The sequence below is a fragment of the Lithobates pipiens genome, unplaced genomic scaffold (genome assembly GCF_037356315.1).
Source record: "Lithobates pipiens isolate NorthernLeopardFrog02 unplaced genomic scaffold, aLitPip1_a1.2 Scaffold_16, whole genome shotgun sequence".
In the NCBI taxonomy this organism is placed as follows: Eukaryota; Metazoa; Chordata; class Amphibia; order Anura; family Ranidae; genus Lithobates; species Lithobates pipiens.
Window position 1 is genome coordinate 346830625 of NW_027507748.1, and position 22562 is coordinate 346853186.

Consider the following 22562-nt stretch of genomic DNA (forward strand, 5'->3'; position numbering starts at 1 on the left):
ACCTTGCCCCATTCATCTGTGATAATCTCCCCTAGCTCAGAGATAAAAGGAAAATTAATCTGTTCCTTCTTTAATTGCTTAAAGAATTTTCTCTGTTTGGAAGGAGCAGCCACAGAATCTTCCCAGTTCAGTGTCTCTCTAACAGCTCTGACCAGAGGAGGAAGTAGAGCGAAATCAAAACCCACACAGGGATCACTTTCATCAGAGTCACTGTCAGATATGGCAGCTGAGGGGTGGCTATGCGCAGAGGATTCCCAAGTATCCTGCAGCTGAGTCTCCATTCCTGGAGAAAGTGGCAGCTCTGCCGGGGGAACATAGGACTGGCCCTCAATATTTCTGAGGGACTCCTTAACAACTTTTTCCACCAGGGTTTTAAGTTGTCGATCCGCGTCACCCCTTTCATTGGAAGCCTTGGCGTAGCAAGGATCGCACAAAGATTTTCCTGCCGGTACAAGAGCTCTGCACCCCCAACAGGCACTAGCTGAGTGACTAGATTGAGTCCTCGAGGAATGCGACCGTTCCTCACTAGGGTGTCCTGATCTTCAGGAGGAACCATAATGTTTTGATTTGGAAGAGGAGTGCCGGTGATGCGACTTGGAGGAGTCGCTCCCTCTATGAGAGCTGCGATGCTGTTCTGACCTGGAAGGGCTGAAACAGGAACAAGACAAGAAACCACAAGAGACAAGACATCAGGACAGAGCTAACAGATATATACCCCTCCCCCACCAGACCTTCAGGTGATCATTAAAAATACCTTTTATGAGAGGGCTGGCCACAAACAGGCGGTAAAGAATCCATGTCCTCAGCGATATCCATACGCGCTGAAAAGATGACAAGGTATCAGTGCAAAGGACAGGGAAGGGATAGCCACCCTGTCCCAGAATGCCACTTACCAATAGATGCAACACAGAGGCAGGGGGAAGTCACCGCAACAGCCCGCAAGCATTCCCAAAGCTTGCAGACTAATTCCCCGTTTAAATAGCCCGCCCCTGTGATGTCACTGCCGTGCCTGTGCGCATGCGCAAAATAGCGGCAATATGCCGCTATCGCGCATGCGCGAAACTAAGCCTCGATCTCAACCTCATCCGCGCATGCGCAGTACGGCCGAGAGCGCAAACCCGGAAGTAGAACGGCGGCTGGAAAGCGGAAGAACCAGCCGCCATGCCTGCACATACAAACAAACAGAAAAAACGAAGACAGATAAAAGATACACAAACTGCTGCCATAATGAACTTATAGAACCTCTCACCACTCCCACCACGATCGATCACTCGGCCGAAGGTAAGGTAAGATGACACCAGACTTTCCAGGGGGCAAAACAGGTCACCTGCTAATAGCTGGCTATCCGACCAATGCGCAGCCTGCCTGCCAGGGGCCAGGACATGGGCTTCTTCACAGCGCCTCTTCCACTGCCCACTCTATACCCTGCTAATAGCTAGGGCTTAGCGGAGTAATGCGACTTTCCAGACCCAGAGTCGCAGACCGGCCGACCTCGGTCGTGGGGATGATAAATCTTCAGGTAGAAAGACCACCTCTGGGTCCTTCGGAGGAGGACAAAAAAAGAACACAGCCAGGGGCAGGGAGCAAAGATTTATGGGAGTAGTGTCCTATAGGGTAGTGGAGGCGGGACTTAACCCACACGTTGCTGCCATGGAGTCTGTCAGAAAAATGTGTTATGGTCTGATGAAACCAAGGTTAACTTTGTGGTCATAATTCCAAAAGATATCTTTGGCGCAAAAACAACAATGCACATCACCAAAAGAACACCATACCCACCGTAAGGCATGGTGGTGGCAGCATCATGCTTTGGCGTGTTTTTTCTTCATCTGGAACAGGGGCCTTAGTCAAGGTACAGGAAATTATGAACAGTTCCAAATACCAGTCAATATTGGCACAAAACCTTCAGGCTTCTGCCAGAAAGCTGAACATGAAGAGGAACTTTATCTTTCAGCATGACAATAACCCAAAGCGTACATCCAAATCAACAAAGTAAAGGCTCCACCAGAAGAAGATTAAAGTTTTGGAATGGTCCAGCCAGAGCCCAGACCTGAATCCGATTTAAAATCTGTGGGGTGATCTGAAGAGGGCTGTGCACAAGAGATGCCCTCGCAATCTGACAGATTTGGAGAGTTTTTGCAAAGAAGAGTGTTCTGTCTCAAGGACATATAGCTAAACCTGCTTGTCCCATAAACTTCAGATACCATATTTCTTTAATCTCAGTTTTATTAAAACAAGCCAGGTGAAACTACAAAATAACAGAAATAGACCTCAATAAGTACAATTTAGCATATATTACAGCATACATTGCAGAAACAACGATCTACAATATAGGATGAGATAGTAAAAACATACTTTTTTAAAGTCCTCTAAGGGGTGATGGCGATACATTGAGAAATACATGTCTTGCATCCTGAGTATCTTCTCAAAGAATGGTGGCTGCTTCACTTCCTGTGAAGATTCTACCCAGAATTCCCTGCTTACTAACAACTTCCTTACCTACACATAGTAAATCAAATAAACAGAACAACTGCAGCAATACCAAAAAAGAACTCTAGATGGAGCCTGCACACCACATATGATTGTCTTATGTAAATTACACATCTTACATGTAAATTTAACAACACAGTTACAGATAATCTGCATAGACATCTGGTGGACAGAACAAAGAGTGGGCAAATATTGGCAAGTCAAGATGTGCCATGCTGATAGACTCATACACAAAAAGACTGTAATAAAATCAAAAGGTGCCTCAACAAGAGTGCTGTAATAAAATCAAAAGGTGCCTCAACAAATTATTAGTTTAAGAGTGTACACACTTATTCAACCATATTATTTTGTTTTTTATTTTTACTTCCCTCCACCTAAAAGATTTCAGTTTGTTTTCAACTGGGTTGTACAGTTTATAGGTCACATTAAAGGTGGAAAAAGTTCTGAAATGATTTATCTATGTCTCATTTTTTTACATCACAGAAACCTGACATTTTAACAGGGGTGTGTAGACTTTTTATATCCACTGTATATCGTTCTTTTATTTGTTAACAGGTTAATAATTATAACTCCAACTATTGCAACATTTTTAATTACCTCAACCCCAACTCGGTCAAAACACAACAGATCTATAATTTAATGGGGCAATGCTCATTTAGCAAGCATTTCTCTCTAAATATTTGTATGACAGTTGGAACAAGTTAGCCAAAAATCAGCTGGCAAGTATTGTTGCCACAGGGTTGTGATTGTCCACAGACAGTTCGAAGAATGTGACTATGAATGTGGCTTAAAGTGAGACTGTTTGTGATTCAAGGCTCTAGGGCTGAGACACTGACAGGGAACATGTATAGAAAATATCAGTCAGGTTTTATAGATTCACAGCTGAATGCTTATCCTAGGTCAGTGATTTTCTAGGTATTGAAGCAAGGATGAAGATAACAGACCTGGAGTAAAACATAAAACATGGATTTTGACAAGTAAAAATCAATAAAACAAAATGACTGATCAATTAAACTACTGTACATGTTAAATATATATAACTAACCCCCATCTAATGCAGCTACCGGACCCAGTCATCTGAAAGGTCTGGGGGACCTATTTGTTAATACTAAGTTACTATCATTTTCAGAACTACAATGTAAATACTTTCTACCTAAATGATATATATTTTTTTTATTCCATAATAAATTTATTGAAATGCAGAAATACAAATGTACAATATTCACAGATATATGCAACACTTTAGTGTGAAACAGTCAGGTAGAAAAGTACAATATTAAAGTTAAGGAGTTATCTTAGTTATTCATGTATCAACTCCCTGGTGGGGTCTCTACAGGTGAGGGAGTTGTCTAAAGAGAGAGTACAAATCCTTCACTCGCCATAGAGCCTTATGTAGTGGTGTGCCAGAAGTCAGGGGAGGGACCATACTTCGAGAAGGGAGTGGAAGAGTAAGGGAGAAAAGAGAGGAAAGAGAAGAAAAAGAGAAAAAGAGAAAAAAAAAAAAAGGGAGGGGGGAAGAATCCCAAAAATGGGGGGTGGGGTAAAACGTAAAGGGGGTTGGGGAAGGGTAGAGGGGGGCCTAATAAGGAACAGGGAGGGAGGAGGGGGATAACGCTATGTTGAATCTCCTCTGCCATCACTAATCGTTCTCCAGTACAGTTTGCCCATGCGGGTCAGTAGGCCTCCAGTCCATTCGCCACAGGTTCAACTATTCAAGGGCTATAGGCTCGGAAACGTTGTGTCGTTTTAAAGTGAATCCAACATGCCCACGTATTTGTAAATTTTGTGATTAGTTCCTGAGAAATGTGAACTAGCTCCGCTAGCTCTTCTATTTTAGAGATCCTTTGAAACCATTCTCCCACCGTAGGAGTGTGTGTCGATCGCCAATGTACGGGAATACATAATCGAGCAGCGTTTACTAGGTGCATAGCTAGTGACTTAAAGTAAGTGTGTTTGGGTAGACTAGTGTGGTGTAGCAGGTACTGAGCTGGGGAGTAATCTAGCGTATATGTGGAGATGTGTGCAATGAGTCCATGTACCTCCTTCCAAAAAGGTTGTAAAGCCTCACAGGTCCACCAAATGTGGAGCATCGTTCCCTCCGCCCTGTCACATCTCCAGCACCTATCCGGGATCGCCGGGGAAAATCTGTGTAACAGCGTAGGGGTCCTGTACCACCGTGTCGCGATTTTATAGCAGTTCTCTTGAATAGCCACATTGAGAGAACCTTTGTGGATATATTCGTTAATGAGAGACCAGTCACCGTCAGTAAGGGAAATTCCCAGCTCTCTTGCCCATGCCATATGCGCCGCATCGGGTGCTGTAGGCCTGTCGTCGGCGAGTATGGCATAGATAGACGCGATCAACTGTCTTTGCGGGGGAGGTTTCGAGCATAACAGTTCGAAAGGGGTCAACTGTCTTGTCCATGTCCCTATCTGGGCTTGGGAGGATAGGAAATGTCTTATTTGTCTATATGTCCAGAATGGAAAGGAGTTGGAGTGGGATAGGGTGACTAAGTCCTCGTATGTATGAAGGGAACCATGTGCAAAGAATTGGTTCGCTAGAACCTTAGCGTGCGGCCAAACCTGTTCTAAGAAGTCGGCGTAAAATCGGGATTGTTCCTTAACGTGGTGAGGGGTCCGGGAGCCGAGGAGAAAGCACCATTTTTGGCCGCCTGTCTGAAAGCGTCCAGAGATGGGCCAATAAGGGGGTACGTCAAAACCTCCATTGGCCAATGTCACGGCAATATCCAGGGTAAAGATTCAATCGGGTAGCGTATAAGTGATTTCTCCAGGGATACCCAGATTTTCCCTACCTCATGTATATTCCAGTCGACCAAACGCGTAAGTTGGGTTGCTAGGTAGTATTTGTAAAGGTCCGGCAGACCGATACCTCCTCCTGATTTCGGACGGGTAAGGCGATGATAGCTAATGCGTGGGGGGGGAGTTCCTCCAAAGGAACAAGGAGGCTGCCTTCCTAAAAGCTGCAAAAAATGAGGCTGGTATTTTGATCAGGATGCCCTGCATAAGATAAAGAAGACGCGGCAAAGTTATCATCTTCAGTAGAGCCGAGCGTCCAAACCAAGACACGTTAAGGTTTCCCCATTCTTTTAGATCCCGTTGGGCTTTTTTAAGAGCTACCAGAAAGTTTGCATTATACAGCTCATCTAGGTTGGCCGTAATTTGAATTCCCAGATATGTGATGGCTTTTTTGTTCCAAGTGAATGGAAATGAGGTTTCACATCCCTCTACCTCATGTTGTGGCAAGGAGACATTCAGCGCGTGTGATTTCGTGTAATTAACTTTCAAGTGGGATAGTTTCCCAAAGTCTTTCAAATTCTGTAGTAGGTTGGGTAGTGAGATACGTGGGGCAGATAGGGAGAGGAGTATGTCGTCCGCAAAGGCGCAACCTTACATTCTTTGTCGTGGACGGAGAAGCCTTTGCTATTGGGGTTACTGCGGATTAGATTAAGAAAGGGTTCCAGCGAAAGTACGAATATTAGGGGGGACAAAGGGCAGCCCTGACGGGTACCATTGCTGATGGTGAAGGCGTTCGACAGGTGACCATTAATGCGCACTCTCGCATTTGGAGAGGAGTAAAGTGCCACAATATGGGCCAACTTGCGGGGGCCGAGGCCAATTGTCCTCAAAACCTCCCGCATGTAATCCCAGGCCACCCTATCGAACGCCTTCTCTGCATCCAGTGATTAGAAAAAACCTTGGGTACCCGAAGTCTTACACCAGTGGTGGAGATTCAGCGCTCTGATGGTATTATCCCTGGCCTCTCTACCAGGGATAAAACCGACCTGGTCCAGGGATATGAGGTTGGGAAGGAATAGGGATAACCTATTAGCTTACAGCTTGGTGTACAATTTGGTGTCTACATTGAGGAGGGATATAGGTCTGTAATTTTGAACCTGAGTTGCGTCCTTACCTTCCTTCGGTATGACCGTGATATGGGCTTCTAACATGTGGCCAGTGGCTGCATTGGGAGAGGCTAAATAATTAAAGGCTGATATCATCTCACGAGACAATGCTGGAAAAAAACACTTATAGTATTGAAGCGTGAACCCGTCTGGGCCCGGGCTCTTACCCGTTTTCATTTGTTTAAGAGCAGTCTGGAGCTCCTCTATGGATAGAGGGCGTTCCATTTCCTCCGCTTGTTCCTGGGAGAGGGTGGTGGGGCAATATTGTGATAGGAACTCCCTGATGGCTTCCATTCTCCTATCTGCTTGGGTATGGCGATGATTCACTGAACTCAGGTTATATAGGCCCGTGTAGTAATTCTCGAATTGTCTGGCTATATCCTCATTTATAGAATAGGGGGTACCTTGATTATCTCTAATCTGATGAATAATGTTAGAGGGTCGCGAGTTCCGCACTGCCCGCGCCAAGAGCTTTCCGCATTTATTTGATAGTGTTTTATTCCTGCGCTACCACTGGTGATCTATCAAATGTCAGGGGCTTCTGCTACTACCGGAATGGATCACACCGTATCCACTTAATATGAAACTAAAGATATGTTGGTATTGCGCTGTCCCTATATTAAATAACCCTCCGAGGGTGATAAGTATAATGCCTAGTTACATAAATCAATAGTGTAATATAAAAATATATATCTATAAATGTCTACTGAATAGTATCAAAAAGTGCAAAGTGCTACATTAAATAAAATAAAATAAACACACCACAGAGGTGATAGAATCCAAATAAATGAAAATCAAGTGAAAAAGGTAAGTAACTAAAAACAGTCTCTTAAAAGATTAGTATTTTGATAAAGTGCAGAAAAAATGCAAAAATTTTTTAAAAAAAAAGTAAACGCACTACAGAGTCAATTGAAAACCTCCACGGAAACACAACTGCTTCAATTGAGTGCAAAGCCAAAAAACAGTGAATTGAAGTGCCAAGTGCGTCTTATAAATGTGCAAATAAGTAAACACTCTCCAGAGGTGATATAAGTGAACCACCCTAATAATAAACAAATGATATACAAGAAAATAAGAAAGAGTATACCTAGACCAAAAAGAGGGTACCCTCTCCTGATCACATGGGAATAAACTTTAGAATAAACCAAAAATATATATAGTAGTAAACGCACTACAGAGCCGGCTGTAACATACGTTATATCAGAATGAATCCGGCCTCTATAGATTAAATATACATATTGAAATCCATCAAAAATAAAAAGACATAAATATTCAAGTCCATAAATAAACAACAGTCTCCTTTAACCACTTGCTTACTGGGCACTTAAACCCCCCTCAGTCCCAGATCAATTTTCAGCTTTCATCGCTGATGCACTTTGAATGACAATTGCGCGGGCATACAACACTGTACCCAAATGAAATACCACAAATAGAGCTTTCTTTTGGTGGTATTTAATCACAGCTGGGAGTTTTATTTTTTGCTAAACAAACAAAAAAAGATGCAAAAATAAAATAAAATAATGTTTAATAGTTTGTTATAAAATTTTGCAAACAGGTCATTTTTCTCCTTCATTGAAGTGCGCTGATGAGGCGGCACTGATAGGCTGCACTGGTAGGCACTGATAGGCTGCACTGGTGGGCACTGATAGGCTGCACTGGTGGGCACTGATAGGCATAGTTAAGGCGGCACTAATAGGCACAGATAAGGCGGCACCGATGGGCAAAGACGGGCACAGATAAGATGGCACGGATGGGTGGCACAGATGGGTGGCACGAAGGGGCACTGTTAGGTACCACTGAAAGATGGGACTGCTGGGCACTGATAGGTGGAACTGATAGGTGGCTCTGATAGGTGGCACTGCTGGGCACTGATGGGCGGCACTGCTGGGCACTGATGGGCGGCACTGCTGGGCACGGATATGTGGCACTGGGGTGCAGCACCTTTGTTTAGGCAGACTGTGGGCACTGCTGGGTGGCACTGTGGGCACTGCTGGGTGGCACTGCTGGGTGGCACTGCTGGGTGGCACTGTGGGCACTGCTGGGTGGCACTATGGGCACTGCTGGGTGGCACTATGGGCACTGCTGGGTGGCACTGACAGGGGGGACACATTGTTTATTTAGGCAGGCAAAGCAGGGGGCAGGTGGGCACTGGTAGGGGGCAGGTGGGCACTGGCAGGGCTGGCCGTGATTGGGACTGATGTCCCGATCACGGCCGCCGGTGATCGGCTTTTTTTTTTTCTCCTCGCGCTGTCAGCCCGAGGAGGTATAATAGCCGATTACCGGCTCCGTTATATCACATGATCAGCTGTCATTGGCTGACAGCTGATCACGTGATAAGGGTCGGGATCGACCCCTTGCATGGATCGGTGATCAGGCGAGTCTCGTAGACTCGCCGATCCCAGAGCGCGCCGCGCGCGCCCCTCAGGGGGTGTGCAGGGCGCTCGTGCACGGGACTACGTCTATTGACGCCGTCCCGGAAAAGGAGATCCGCGCTGTAGCCGTCATTTGGCTATAGCGCGGATCTCAAGTGGTTAAGTGCAAGTGTTTTGTGCAAACTTGTGCAAATTCAACTGAGGTATGGATCTCCCAGTGCTTAATTCCGCTGTGATCACACTTTAGTGGGCAGTGGCCCCTTACCTATAGCAAGGAGGGATTCGCATAGAGGTATATAGATTTCTTTATATGTCTTCTCTCCTGGTAAATTCGGTCACCTTCTCCTTTGAATTTTATTCTTATTGCTCCAGAGGACCCAATAGATTAATAGAGAGGGAATACCATAGTGTAGTATTTCACAAATAGCACTTATTAAACATTTTCATACACAGGGTACTCACACATTAATAGATAGAAAAAGGCCTTTTTCTAGTAATCAGCAGCAAGTGCATCCACAGTCAGCTTCCTTCCCGTCCCTACGCGTGACATCACATCACGTGACTTCATCAGGGGATCCCCTGATGAAGTCACGTGATGTGATGTCAGGCGTAGGGAAGACACACGTAGGGAAGACACACACTTCAAGGAGAGGCAGCTATGGATCTTCCTATTTTTTTGCATGATGCTGAGAGGGACACAACACGGAGTTTGCGAGGTCTAGTCTCCCTTCTATGAACCAGGATTAATTCACCTACACCCTGACAAGTGGACTGGAGAACGGGCCAATATAATTTCAAAAGGAGGATAACGGAGGGACAGAGTTGGGTAAGGAGGGCCAAAGGAGAGGGGGGGTGCCGGGAAAAAAAAAAGGGGGGAGGGGGGAAGGGGTAGAAAAGAAGAACGAGAAGGAGGGAGAGGGAAAGACCACGTAGGTTAAAGAGAGTAGCTAAGTCGGGGAGGGGAGGAAGAGACCCAGATGTTGAGTGCAAGAGGGGGTAAAGGTCAAGAAGGTGGGGAGTAGATAGAGGAAAGAGTACCAGAGGTGGATACAGAAATACCAATCCACCTAGGAAAGAGAAGGCTGGTTGGTCAGCAAGTTCTTATACAGAACTGCTGCGGGGGGGCAATGAGAGTAACGGGACTCATTTACTACTGCAATGCCGAGGCACTAGACATGTAACGGTTAGTGGGGGGACCGATGACATAGGAGGCATGTCCGGGCGTACCTCACCATATTTATTAGCTAGTCATTATAACCAGGTATTGGGTATTTCAGTCTATCCACGAGCCGGGATGTTTACAAAACCATTACGTACTATACCTTTTAAGTCTGACAACAAATATTATCCCCATGGGGAAACTCTAACATGGTATACCAATCAAACTAAAGAACAAAAACAAAAACAAAGCATCACATCATCCCCAGGTAAGTGAATAATAGTTGAAGGTTCACTGCGGATCCCCAATGCCAGCCACCAGCAAGCTCAGTGTTGAGCAAAATACGGTAAGTAATGTGAAGTTCCCAGCGGGTCACCTGAAATCGAAAAGCATGGGTCCGGGATCAGGGGTCGGCGCGAAACTCCTATGCAACCTCAAAGCTTAAAAAAAAAAAAAGGGGGATTAGTGCAGGGAGCACCCATCCGGAAGAGGGGGCTTCGTAGGGACTTCGTGTTTCCCTTAAGTAACTGGAACCCATTAGGGAGTGGGAGGGCAAAAAAGGAATTCGGGTTTACACCCGGAACTGGACAGCAGGTCAAGGGAAGCCACAGTGTGTGTGTGGCATTATGGGATCGTATCAAATGCTATAACCCTGTACAGCCAGTGGTGGATTCCAAACCATACATTACCAATGTCCCAAAGCGGCATTTTGAATAGGGTAAGTTGTCAACATGTCCTCAGTAAATAACGGCTGATGCCCTCTGAAGCAATCAAGATAAGGACTCCCAGGGAGACTAACAAAACAAAAACAAAAAACAGCATAGTCAGCGCCTGGGAGGACGAGTCATTCCTGTTGTAGAGCAGCGTTCAATCATGACGCCTCCAAAGGATCCAGACTCATTATTCCAACCCCTGTTGTAGAGCAGTGTACAATCCTTGAGCATCTCAAAGTTCTAGAAGGACAGCAAGTGTTAACTAGATGTGACTTTCCTTAGTTCTAATGATTGCTATAGCCTCCTGATCAGTTCGGCAATATGGAAAGCGTTAAGCCCGCTGTGCTCCAGGGGTAAATCCTTGTATGCCCAGGGACCATTGCGTCGTTGGGACAAGGTAAACCCAGTGCTAACCACAAAAAAAAAAAAAACCTGAAGGGACAAAAAAGAACAGAAGGTACAAATTCAGAGTACTTACAGGGGATCTAAACCAGTAAGAAGATCAGGCTTCGGAGCGCTCCCTACGGGGGGTAATCGGCAATCCAGGGCTCCGCTGGTTCAGGTCACGGCGGGATACATGGGCCCCAGGTGAGGAAGGGTTCAATCGCCGCCTTCTGGCGCGGTGTCTTTGGGCTTTAGGAGAGAGTGCATGTGACACTGGATGCCACGGTTCCGTCGGGAAGTGAAAGACACACCAGTCCGGAAGATCTGGGATAGGTAAATCAAGTTGCTCGCAGAAAGATTGCAGATCATCTGGCGAGCGTAAGAGCGCAGTGCGACCTCTGGCGGAAGCCGACAGGCAAAACGTGAACTTCCATCGGTACTGTATGTTGCGGGTTCTCAACAGATCCAGCAGAGGGCGCAGAGCTCTTCTGCTTTGTAATGTGGTCGGTGACAAATCTTGAAAGAGTTTTACCTCTGCACCATTGTACAGTATCCGACCCCTCTCCCTGGCTTTCCTCTAAATTTCCTCTTTCAATGGGAAGTTAACGATGCAGCAGATCACATCTCTCGGTGGTTCATTGTCCCGGGGGAGAGGTCTGAGAGCTCTGTGAAGCCTCTCCATTTCTATTGGGGAATCAGCAGGGTGGTCAAGCAGGTCATTAAAAATAGCACAGATTGTTTGTGGGAGAGACCCCGCTTCTATGCCCTCGGTTACACCTCTGACCCTCACGTTATGGCGGCGACCCCTATTGTCGAGGTCCTCGACTTGGCGGTGCAGGTCAAAGAGGTAGGTTAGTTGGGCGTCATATGTGTGCTGGACTTGCCTTATGGCTGCTGTATGCAGCTGCGTGGTCTGCTCCACGTCCGCGAGCCGGGTGGCTACCGCTTGGATGTCTGTCTTCAGATCCAAGATAGCCGCCGAGAGGGTTTTGGTGATATCAGAAGCCACTTTTTGTAGATCCGCTAGGCTCACTGACGGGTGGAGATGGTGGGGCGGTGTATCACCTCCGTCAGAGCGTGGGTCTGAACTTGCGCTTGGTGATCCAGGGCCTGGGCCTGTTGTGCCTCGTGGCTGTCAGAGCGGAGGGTACGGAATAGCTCCGGGATGTTACGGCTGAGCTGCGTTCCGGTCTCCCTCGGTGTCTGAGATGTTGCGGCATTCCTATTCGATTTGCCCATGGTGAAAAGGCGTTGTGGTTCCCCGCGGTAGCAAAAATAAGTCCTCGGCATGCAGGAGCTCTCAGTCTAAGCAGCCATCTTCGAGTCCGGCCAAGCCACGCCCCCCCTAAATGATATTTTTATCACTACTTGCAACTGCTTTGTGCATGTGCTTCTCACTTTGATTTACTCCCCATCCATTTATCCACATCCAGTTTGGAATCTCTTGTTGGAGGCCCACTCTACATTATACAGGGCCCTGCAACAGCCCAGCTCAGAGGGATTAAATAAATATAGAGAGAATTGTGATCTCTGGATGTCCCTAACTTAGATAATTATAATTGGAAAGATATCTGGGGTTATCCTTTTCAGAAATTAGTCTCAGTCAGTGATATAATTATCCAATTCAAGATCATCCACTATTGTTACCTCACCCCTGAGAGACCAAGTTCTCAACTGACCCAATGCTGGTGATGTGGTGCATTTAATGCGGGATTCCTCCACACCTTCTGGACTTGTCCAGATATCAGTGATTATTGGTCCCAGATTGGTCCTAAAAATCTGCCTTTTAGGCCTTATGGACACATTGACCCCACAGAATGCCACTAGAACACTGCTAGGTTTGTTACTTTACTATGCTGGGAAAGCAATTGTGCTTCAATGGTGATTCTTCAACTCTTGATAAATGAAAATTGAAAGCACTACTGCTGTACAAGGTTACCTATAAAAGTAGAGACTGCCCCACTAAATTTGTCAAAGTCTGGTCTCCCTGGGTGTAAAATTCTAACAAAGTGACCCAGACCTGATTGCACTCTTTAGGGATACTTCTTTGTGGAACTACCTGTGCAACATATAAGCGCTCTGTTGGTAGAATCACCTCTCATATATGTGTAAAAACTCATTAAGTCTCCTACCTGCATTTTCATCAATCACACCTGGAGCAATTACATTACTTCCCAGGTTCTTGTCAGAAATATAAACAATGTAATTTGGGCTGTATAAGCTATGGGCATGATGGGCATTCCATCGCTCTCTGGCATGATATGTTACTATTTTGACTTTGGGATGATTTGCAAACTTAACAGATGTTCTGGTGCAGCATTTCTTGCTTGTTGACTGTTGATGGTGGGCTTTTGTTGAACCGCGTATGCTTATCTGTGTTGTTTTGTACTGTATTGTACTGTACATTTGTAATTGTATGATGAAAATTAATAAAACAAAACTTGTTAAAAAATATTTAGAACTAATCTGTGCAACTACAATCAAAGAACTGCCTAGTTGAGGAGATTCAATTATAACTTTAAGATTCTGATAATTATTTTTATATTTTAATTATAAATACAAACATCTACAAGCAAATCTGCATTAATGAGCCTAGCTCTGACACATTCCAGTGGTTACAGATAAACTTAGATGTATACAATCTCATACTACAAGACTTGATCTTATAACAAATGGACAAAAGACCTCCTAAATCCCCCAGGAGTTTTTTTTTTTAGTCCGCTTAATGCAGACCTCACCTCACAACAGTCAAAACCAAGATCCATGACACTGCCAGCATGCTCACAATTATGATACTAATACAGTAGGGAATAATCTGTAACACAGTAGGGAAATAAAAAAATATGCCACTCGTGAAATTGCTGTATTAGTGGTTATCCAAGAAGAAATCCAAGATCTAATGAAGTCTCAAAAAACACCCGGTAGAACCTCCAAAGTAGCAGAGGCTATCTAACTAGTATGTTAATACTATGTTAGTATATTAGGTTACCATTACCACTGAGTGACTTTGTTCCAAATCAAGTATGGCATCAGCTTTTAAGAGAAATATCCAAAGAGGCAGGCTCAAGCTTGGGGCAGGCCAAAGGACAAATCACACGGCTCTAATAGAACCACACAATAAAGTTTTCCCATCATGTCTGCCTGATATCTCTGAGGAGATTTCCTATTTGTGAACATCATTATACAGTCCCAGGGGGTTTAACTATAGTCATAGCAGATCATGGAACTACTATGAGGCCAAAGAAAACAAAGGACCTGGCACTTGATGACGCAGAAATTTATACTGGTAGCATTAGTATTTAAACAAAAAACTCCCCTGTGCAATTACCATGAAAGCAATTCATATAAGGTATCACTAGAGTAATTGCCTTGGAATGGGGGCTAGAGAGTCTGTTACTAGCTTTGACATGGGGGCACATCACATAGTCATTGCCCTAAGCAGCCCATTGCAGTCCATAACTTATTGCAAAGTGCAATTGGAAGCAGCACAAGCAACCATATTTTTTGTTCATTGTCATGTTGCTGCTTGAAAATAACCACTAGTTTGATTGGAAGGTGCAACTCACATTTTTACAGCGGCCTTAGAAAAATATAATTTAGATTTATAGTTTACCATTGTCACGGCTAATTTAGTGCAGACACTTTTTATGTTGAGTGTTCTATTTATGCCGCGTACACACGAGCGGAATGTCAGACAGAAAAAGTCAGACGGAAGCTTTTCATCGATATTCTGATCGTGTGTAGCCCTCATCTGACTTTTTTTTTTTAAATTCTGACGGACCTAGAAATAGAACATGTTCTAAGTATTTCCGACGGAACCAATTCCTATCAGGAAAACTGCTCATCTGCATGCTGTTCCGACGGACCAAAAACAACGCATGCTCTGAAGCAAGTACGAGGCAGAAGCTATTGGCTACTGGCTATTGAACTTCCTTTTTCTAGTCTCGTCTTACGCGCTGTACATCCCCGCGTTCTTGACTCTCGGACTTTGATGTGATTGTGGGCACGCAAGACAGTTTCAGTGGAATTCCGTTGGAACTTCGTTGGAAAAACCTTCAGAGTTTATTCCAACGGGTAAACTGGTCGTGTGTACAGGGCATTAGGCAAACTTTAGGCGATTCAGTAATAGAGTACACACAGGGCCGTCTTTAGCGCAGGGCAAACGGGGTACCTGCCCTGGGCCCAATGTTTGTAGGGGGGCCCGCACTTCTACCCGCGAATTGGGGCCCCGATGAAGGTTTTGCAGAGTGCGCAGAAGACACGGGACGGGAGGCTGTATTCCCCTGCTAGCCAGCTGAGAGGGGGCGGGGCCGGGAGCTCCACTGACGCTCTGACCCCGCCCCCGTACAGCCTGTATGCTCAGAACAGAGCTGCTGTAGTTAGAGCAGTGATCGGAGTGGGAGTGTCAGTGGAGCTCCCGGCCCCGCCCGGACCTCTGTATTCCCCAGCCAGTATAGAGGGTGCGGGGCCGGGAGCTCCACTGACACTCCCACTCCGATCACTGGCTCTCACTACAGCCGCTCTGTTCTGAGCATACAAGCTGCACGGGGGTGGGGTCAGAGCGTCAGTGGAACTCCCGGCCCCGCCCCCTCTCAGCTGGCTAGCGCGGGAATACAGCCTCCCGTGTCCTCTGTGCACTCTGCAACACCTTCATTTGGGGCCCCAATTCACGGGTAACGGGGCCCCCCTACAAAGCATCAGTGGAGCTCCCGGGTGTTGTAGTGCGATCTGAGAATGGAAGCCCCGCCCACATACCTCTAAATGTATGTAGTGTGTTTGGCTGCCCAGGTATGTCCTTGCACCCATAAAATGCCTGACTGCTTAAACCCTGAGCTGTGTTATTCAACTGTCAAGCTGTGCGTTGCTGAAAGTTCTCTGACCATCACCTGTAGCATGTACGCAGTCTCTGATTGTCTTCTGCAGTATGTCCGCAGTCTCTTATTGTCTCCTGCAGTATGTACGCAGTCTCTGATTGTCTCCTGCAGTATGTCCGCAGTCTCTGATTGTCTCCTGCAGTATGTCCGCAGTCTCTGATTGTCTCCTGCAGTATGTCCGCAGTCTCTGATTGTCTCCTGCAGTATGTCTGCAGTCTCTGATTGTCTGCTGCAGTATGTCGCCAGTCTCTGATTGTCTCCTGCAGTATGTCGCCAGTCTCTGATTGTCTCCTGCAGTATGTCCGCAGTCTCTGATTGTCTCCTGCAGTATGTCCGCAATCTTTGATTGTCTCCTGCAGTATGTCCGCAGTCTCTGATTGTCTCCTGCAGTATGTCCGCAGTCTCTGATTGTCTCCTGCAGTATGTCCACAGTCTTTTATTGTCTCCTGCAGTATGTCCGCAGTCTTTGATTGTCTCCTGCAGTATGTCCGCAGTCTTTGATTGTCTCCTGCAGTATGTCCGCAGTGTCTGATTGTCTCCTGCAGTATGTCTGCAGTCTTTGATTGTCTCCTGCAGTATGTCCGCAGTGTCTGATTGTCTCCTGCAGTATGTCCGCAGTCTCTGTCTCCTGCAGTATGTCCGCAGTCTCTGATTGTCTCCTGCAGTATGTCCGCAGTCTCTGATTGTCTCCTGCAGTATGTCTGCAGTCTCTGATTGTCTGCTGCAGTATGTCGCCAGTCTCTGATTGTCTCCTGCAGTATGTCGCCAGTCTCTGATTGTCTCCTGAAGTATGTCGCCAGTCTCTGATTGTCTCCTGCAGTATGTCGCCAGTCTCTGATTGTCTCCTGCAGTATGTTCGCAGTCTCTGATTGTCTCCTGCAGTATGTCCGCAATCTCTGATTGTCTCCTGCAGTATGTCCGCAGTCTTGGATTGTCTCCTGCAGTATGTTCACAGTCTCTGATCGTCTCCTGCAGTATGTCGCCAGTCTCTGATTGTCTCCTGCAGTATGTCGCCAGTCTCTGATTGTCTCCTGCAGTATGTCGCCAGTCTCTGATTGTCTCCTGCAGTATGTCCGCAGTCCCTGATTGTCTCCTGCAGTATGTCCGCAGTCTCTGATTGTCTCCTGCAGTATGTCCGCAGTCTCCGATTGTCTCCTGCAGTATGTCCGCAGTCTCCGATTGTCTCCTGCAGTATGTCCGCAGTCTCTGATTGTCTCCTGCAGTATGTCTGCAGTCTCTGAACCTCTCCTGTAGTATGTCTGCAGTCTCTGAACCTCTCCTGTAGTATGTCTGCACTCTCTGACACTCTCCTGTAGTATGTGTATTAACCACTTTCAGACCGGACCATTTTGCTGGTAAATGACCAGAGGTCTTTTTACACTTTGGCACTGCGCTGCTTTAACTGGTAATTGCGCGGTCATGCAATGTTGTACCCAAACAAAATTTGCGTCCTTTTCTTCCCACAAATAGAGCTTTCTTTTGATGGTATTTGATTGCCTCTGCGATTTTTATTTTTTGCGATATAAACGTAAAAAGACCGCAAATTTTGAAAAAAAATGATATTTTCTACTTTTTGTTATTAGAAAAATCCAATAAACTCAATTTTAGTCATACATTTAGGCCAAAATGTATTCAGCCACATGTCTTTGGTAAAAAAAAAGTCAATAATTGTATATTTATTGGTTTGCGCAAAAGTTGTCACATCTACAAACTAAGGTACGTTTTCTGGAATTTACGCAGCTTTTAGTTTACGACTGTCTATCTCATTTCTTGAGGTGCTAAAATGACAGGGCAGTACAAAACCCCCCCAAATGACCCCATTTTGGAAAGTAGACCCCCTAAGGAAATTGATAAGAGGCATGTTGAGCCCATTGAATATTTTATTTTTTTGCCTCAAGCGATTGAATAATGACAAAAAAAAAATTTTTTTTTTTTTTTTACACAAAGTTGTCACTAAATGATATATTGCTCACACATGCTATGGGCGTATGTGAAATGACACCCCAAAATAAATTCTGCTGCTTCTCCTGAGTACGGGGATACCACATATGTGGGACTTTTTGGGAGCCTAGCCGCGTACAGGGCCCCGAAAACCAAGCACCGCCTTCAGGCTTTCTAAGGGCGTAAATTTTTGATTTCACGCCTCACTACCTATTACAGTTTTGAAGGCCATAAAATGCCAAGATGGCACAAAACCCCCACAAATGACCCCATTTTAGAAAGTAGACACCCCAAGCTATTTGCTGAGAGGCATGTTGAGTCCATGGAATATTTTATATTTTGCCACAAGTTGCGGGAAAATTACAAACTTTTTTTTTTTTTTTTTTTTTTTCACAAAGTTGTCACTAAATGATATATTGCTCATGCATGCCATGGGCATATGTGAAATGACACCCCAAAATAAATTCTGCTGCTTCTCCTGAGTACGGGGATACCACATATGTGGGACTTTTTGGGAGCCTAGCCGCGTACGGGGCCCCGAAAACCAAGCACCGCCTTCAGGCTTTCTAAGGGCGTAATTTTTTGAGTTCACTTCTCACTACCTATTACAGTTTTGAAGGCCATAAAATGCCAAGATGGCACAAAACCCCCACAAATGACCCCATTTTAGAAAGTAGACACCCCAAGCTATTTGCTGAGAGGCATGTTGAGTCCATGGAATATTTTATATTTTGCCACAAGTTGCGGGAAAATTACAAACTTTTTTTTTTTTTCACAAAGTTGTCACTAAATGATATATTGCTCACGCATGCCATGGGCATATGTGAAATGACACCCCAAAATAAATTCTGCTGCTTCTCCTGAGTACGGGGATACCACATATGTGGGACTTTTTGGGAGCCTAGCCGCGTACGGGGCCCCAAAAACCAAGCACCGCCTTCAGGCTTTCTAAGGGCGTTACAGTTTTGAAGGCCATAAAATGCCAAGATGGCACAAACCCCCCCCCCAAATGACCCCATTTTAGAAAGTAGACACCCCTAAATTTAGGGGTACACTAGTGAGACTAGGTAATAAATGGCGGGTGCCCTGAAACTATAAAAAAATAACTAACCAACCAGCGTCACCTGTAACAGTTATATGGTGATCACTGGTGAAAGGGTTAACTAGGGGGCAATCAGGGGGCTTTATGCGGTAGTATATGGGGGTCCCTGGCGCTATAAAAAGCTGCGGCGAACCTAAATACCTACCTGCCTAACTAGCGTCACCTGTGACACTAATACAGCGATCAGAAAAACGATCGCTTATTAGGCTGGGTTCACACTGGAGCGATGCGGGAACGCCACGAATGCGCGGCGGGTTCCCGCATCGCATGCCTCCCGGCGGCAGTTCACACTGCCCTATGCGAACTGCTGGGAGTGTCAGTGAAATGTTAATGACACCCCCAGATCAGTTCGCATATCGCAGTGCGATCTGCAAACTTGGATCGCATGGTGTGAACACCCATGCGATCCGATTCTGCTGCGGACCAAAAAAAGGGTCCCGTGCGAGTTTGCGGCGGGTGCGGCGGGTGCGACACGAATTCAGCCATACTATCTGTATAGCTGAACTCGAATCGCACAGAGATCGGATGTGATTTGCACTGCAGTGCGGTGCGAATCACATCCGTTCTCATAAACCGCTGCAATGTGAACCCAGCCTTAGTGACACTGGCGACGGGGGGTGATCACGGGGTTAAACCTTTATTGGGGGGGTTAGGGGGGTACCTTAGAACTAAAGGGGGCTAACCCTAACTGCCCTAACAGTTATTAGTCACAAATGACACCTGCCGGGTGATCAGGGGGTTAAACCTTTATTAGGTAATAAATGGCGGGTGCCCTGAAACTATAAAAAAATAACTAACCAACCAGCGTCACCTGTAACAGTTATATGGTGATCACTGGTGAAAGGGTTAACTAGGGGGCAATCAGGGGGCTTTATGCGGTAGTATATGGGGGTCCCTAGCGCTATAAAAAGCTGCGGCGAACCTAAATACCTACCTGCCTAACTAGCGTCACCTGTGACACTAATACGGCGATCAGAAAAATGATCGCTTATTAGGCTGGGTTCACACTGGAGCGATGCGGAAACGCCGCGAATCCGCGGCGGGTTCCCGCATCGCATGCCTCCCGGCGGCAGTTCACACTGCCCTATGCGAACTGCTGGGAGTGTCAGTGAAATGTTACTGACACCCCCAGATCAGTTCGCATATCGCAGTGCGATCTGCAAACTCGGATCGCATGGTGTGAACACCCATGCGATCCGATTCTGCTGCGGGCCAAAAAAAGGGTCCCGTGCGAATTTGCGGCGGGTGCGGCGGGTGTGGCGGGTGCGGCGGGTGCGGCGAATGGCTGAACTCGAATCGCACAGAGATCGGATGTGATTTGCACTGCAGTGCGGTGCGAATCACATTCGTTCTCATAAACCGCTGCAATGTGAACCCAGCCTTAGTGACACTGGCGACGGGGGGTGATCACGGGGTTAAACCTTTATTGGGGGGGTTAGGGGGGTACATTAGAACTAAAGGGGGCTAACCCTAACTGCCCTAACAGTTATTACAGTCACAAATGACACCAATGCAAAAAAAAAAAAAAAAAAAAAAAAATGACATTGGTGTCACTGTGACTGGGGGGCAGGGGTAATTGGGGGGGTGATCGGGGGGTAAAGGGGGGGTGTGAGTGTGCCTGGCATGTTCTACTGTGTGTGGGATGTGTTGGTGCAACTCACTGATCCGCTCTCCTCCGTGTCGGAACGAAAAATACCGACACGGAGGAGAGAATACATCACTTCCTCTCCTGTGTTTACATTACAGGAGAGGAAGTGATGTCACCGGGGATTTCCATTCGTCGGGAGCGATCGCGAGGGGGTGGCCATGAATGAATGGCCGTCCCCTCGTCCGGGATCGCTCCCGAACGAAAACCGACCGCCGCAGGCACCGGGCGGGGGCCCGATCGGGCCCCCGACCCGCGGGAGGCAAAGCACGTACATGTACGTGCTTATGCCTGCCCGTGCCATTCTGCCGACGTACATCGGCGTGAGGCGGTCGGCAAGTGGTTAATGTGCCCCTTTACTTGCTCAATTATTTAGAATTGCTCCAGTGAGAGGTAATGATGTGTATTAGCCTGTAGCAACCAATCAGCAAACAGTAGTGATCTGCTTTAATCTCTAGCAGCCAATCAGTAAGTGGTAATGATGTGCATTAACCTTTAGCAACCAATCGGCAAGAAGAAATTATGTGTTGTAACCTCTAGCAACCAGCCAGCGAGCAGTAAGGATAGGCTGTAACCTCTGGCAAACAATTGCAATCACTGCGTGATCTGCTGCAGTAAACTGATTTTGAGTCTACCTGCCATTTTTTGTATGTCTCAAAATGGAGGGGGGCCCCAAGAAAATGTTTGCCCAGGGCCCAATCAAAATTAAAGATGGCCCTGAGTACACATACCAATATGTGAACTAGCAAATCTAGAGAATAGAATGAATGTGCTATTTTCCAGCTAATAGAAACTGTTCTCTAAACTTGGCAATCAAGTTTAATGATTTGTATAGCTCTCAATGTTGATCTAGTACACACAAAAAAAATCACAAAACAGTTTTTAGCCAGAAAAAGCTAATTACAATTACAATTGAATTTGTTCACCTCATTTACTAAAAACAATAGTCCAACATATTATTATTATTTATTTTATTTATTTTTGGAGCTGATTGTACTTACAGTGTGGACCTCAATGTTTGCTCTGCCCTGGCTATTGAAAGATGAATAGATGAAACTGGAATATCCACAAGCTCTTCCATGCTGAAAAATACAACACATAAAAATAGCATCAACCATTCTTTTGTTCTTCGCATAGTTTAGTACAATGCATTACTTACTGACAGATAGATAACCTTTAGAAAACAAAAAATATAATACATCACTCTGCCTTTCACAAGATTACAGCTTCATTTATTACTCAGTAATACAGTAAGGGGTTGTCTAAATTAGTGTCTCTTTTAAAGAATCCTTAAAGTGACTAAAATACAGATTCAAAATGAATGTCCCCCTGCAAAAAAAATCATAAAATACTCACCTCCCCTGCTTCCTATGACACCAATCTCTGCAGTATTGAAGAAAGGCCTACAGCTGACGATTGTTGAAAATTTGAAACTTCCAGATGTGTCGATTTCTTATTTAACTCTTTGTTAAGTTGAACATCAGAAGCATACATGTGACCTAACAGGGAGTAGTAACTGCGGGGTTGACTTACTACAACTGGAGAGTGCAAAATCTGCTGCTGTGCAATGGTAGCCAATCAACTACTAACTTCAACTTGTTCAATTAAGCTTGGACAGAAAAAATCTGAAAGCCGATTGGTTTCTATGCAGAGCTTCCCCAGATTTGGCACTCTCCAGTTTTAGTAAATCAACTCTATGGCACCCAATCAGCTTCTAACTTCAGCTTGTTTAATTAAGCTTTGACGGAAAAAATCTGGAAGCTGATTGGTTTCTACGCAGAGCTGCACCAGATTTTGCACTCTCCAGTTTTAGTAAATCAATCCCAATGTGTCATATTACCAATCATAGAAATGATTTCTATCTGTGGTAAACACCTGTTCATACTCATTGACACTTTTCAGAATGATAACATTGCCTGGATTAGCTCAAATATCATGACTACCCTTGTGTAGGATCGTAATG

General features: G+C 45.6%; 1 protein-coding gene across 1 annotated transcript in view; it reads right to left on the minus strand.

Moving 5' to 3' along the window:
* Nucleotides 1-22562, minus strand: part of MYOM3 (myomesin 3) — a 207045-nt gene that overhangs the window by 165731 nt on the left and 18752 nt on the right. Inside the window, exon 3 of the mRNA XM_077481840.1 lies at nucleotides 21601-21681. Within this exon, the coding sequence (XP_077337966.1) occupies nucleotides 21601-21681 (81 nt within the window). The remainder of the gene's footprint in view (nucleotides 1-21600; nucleotides 21682-22562) is intronic.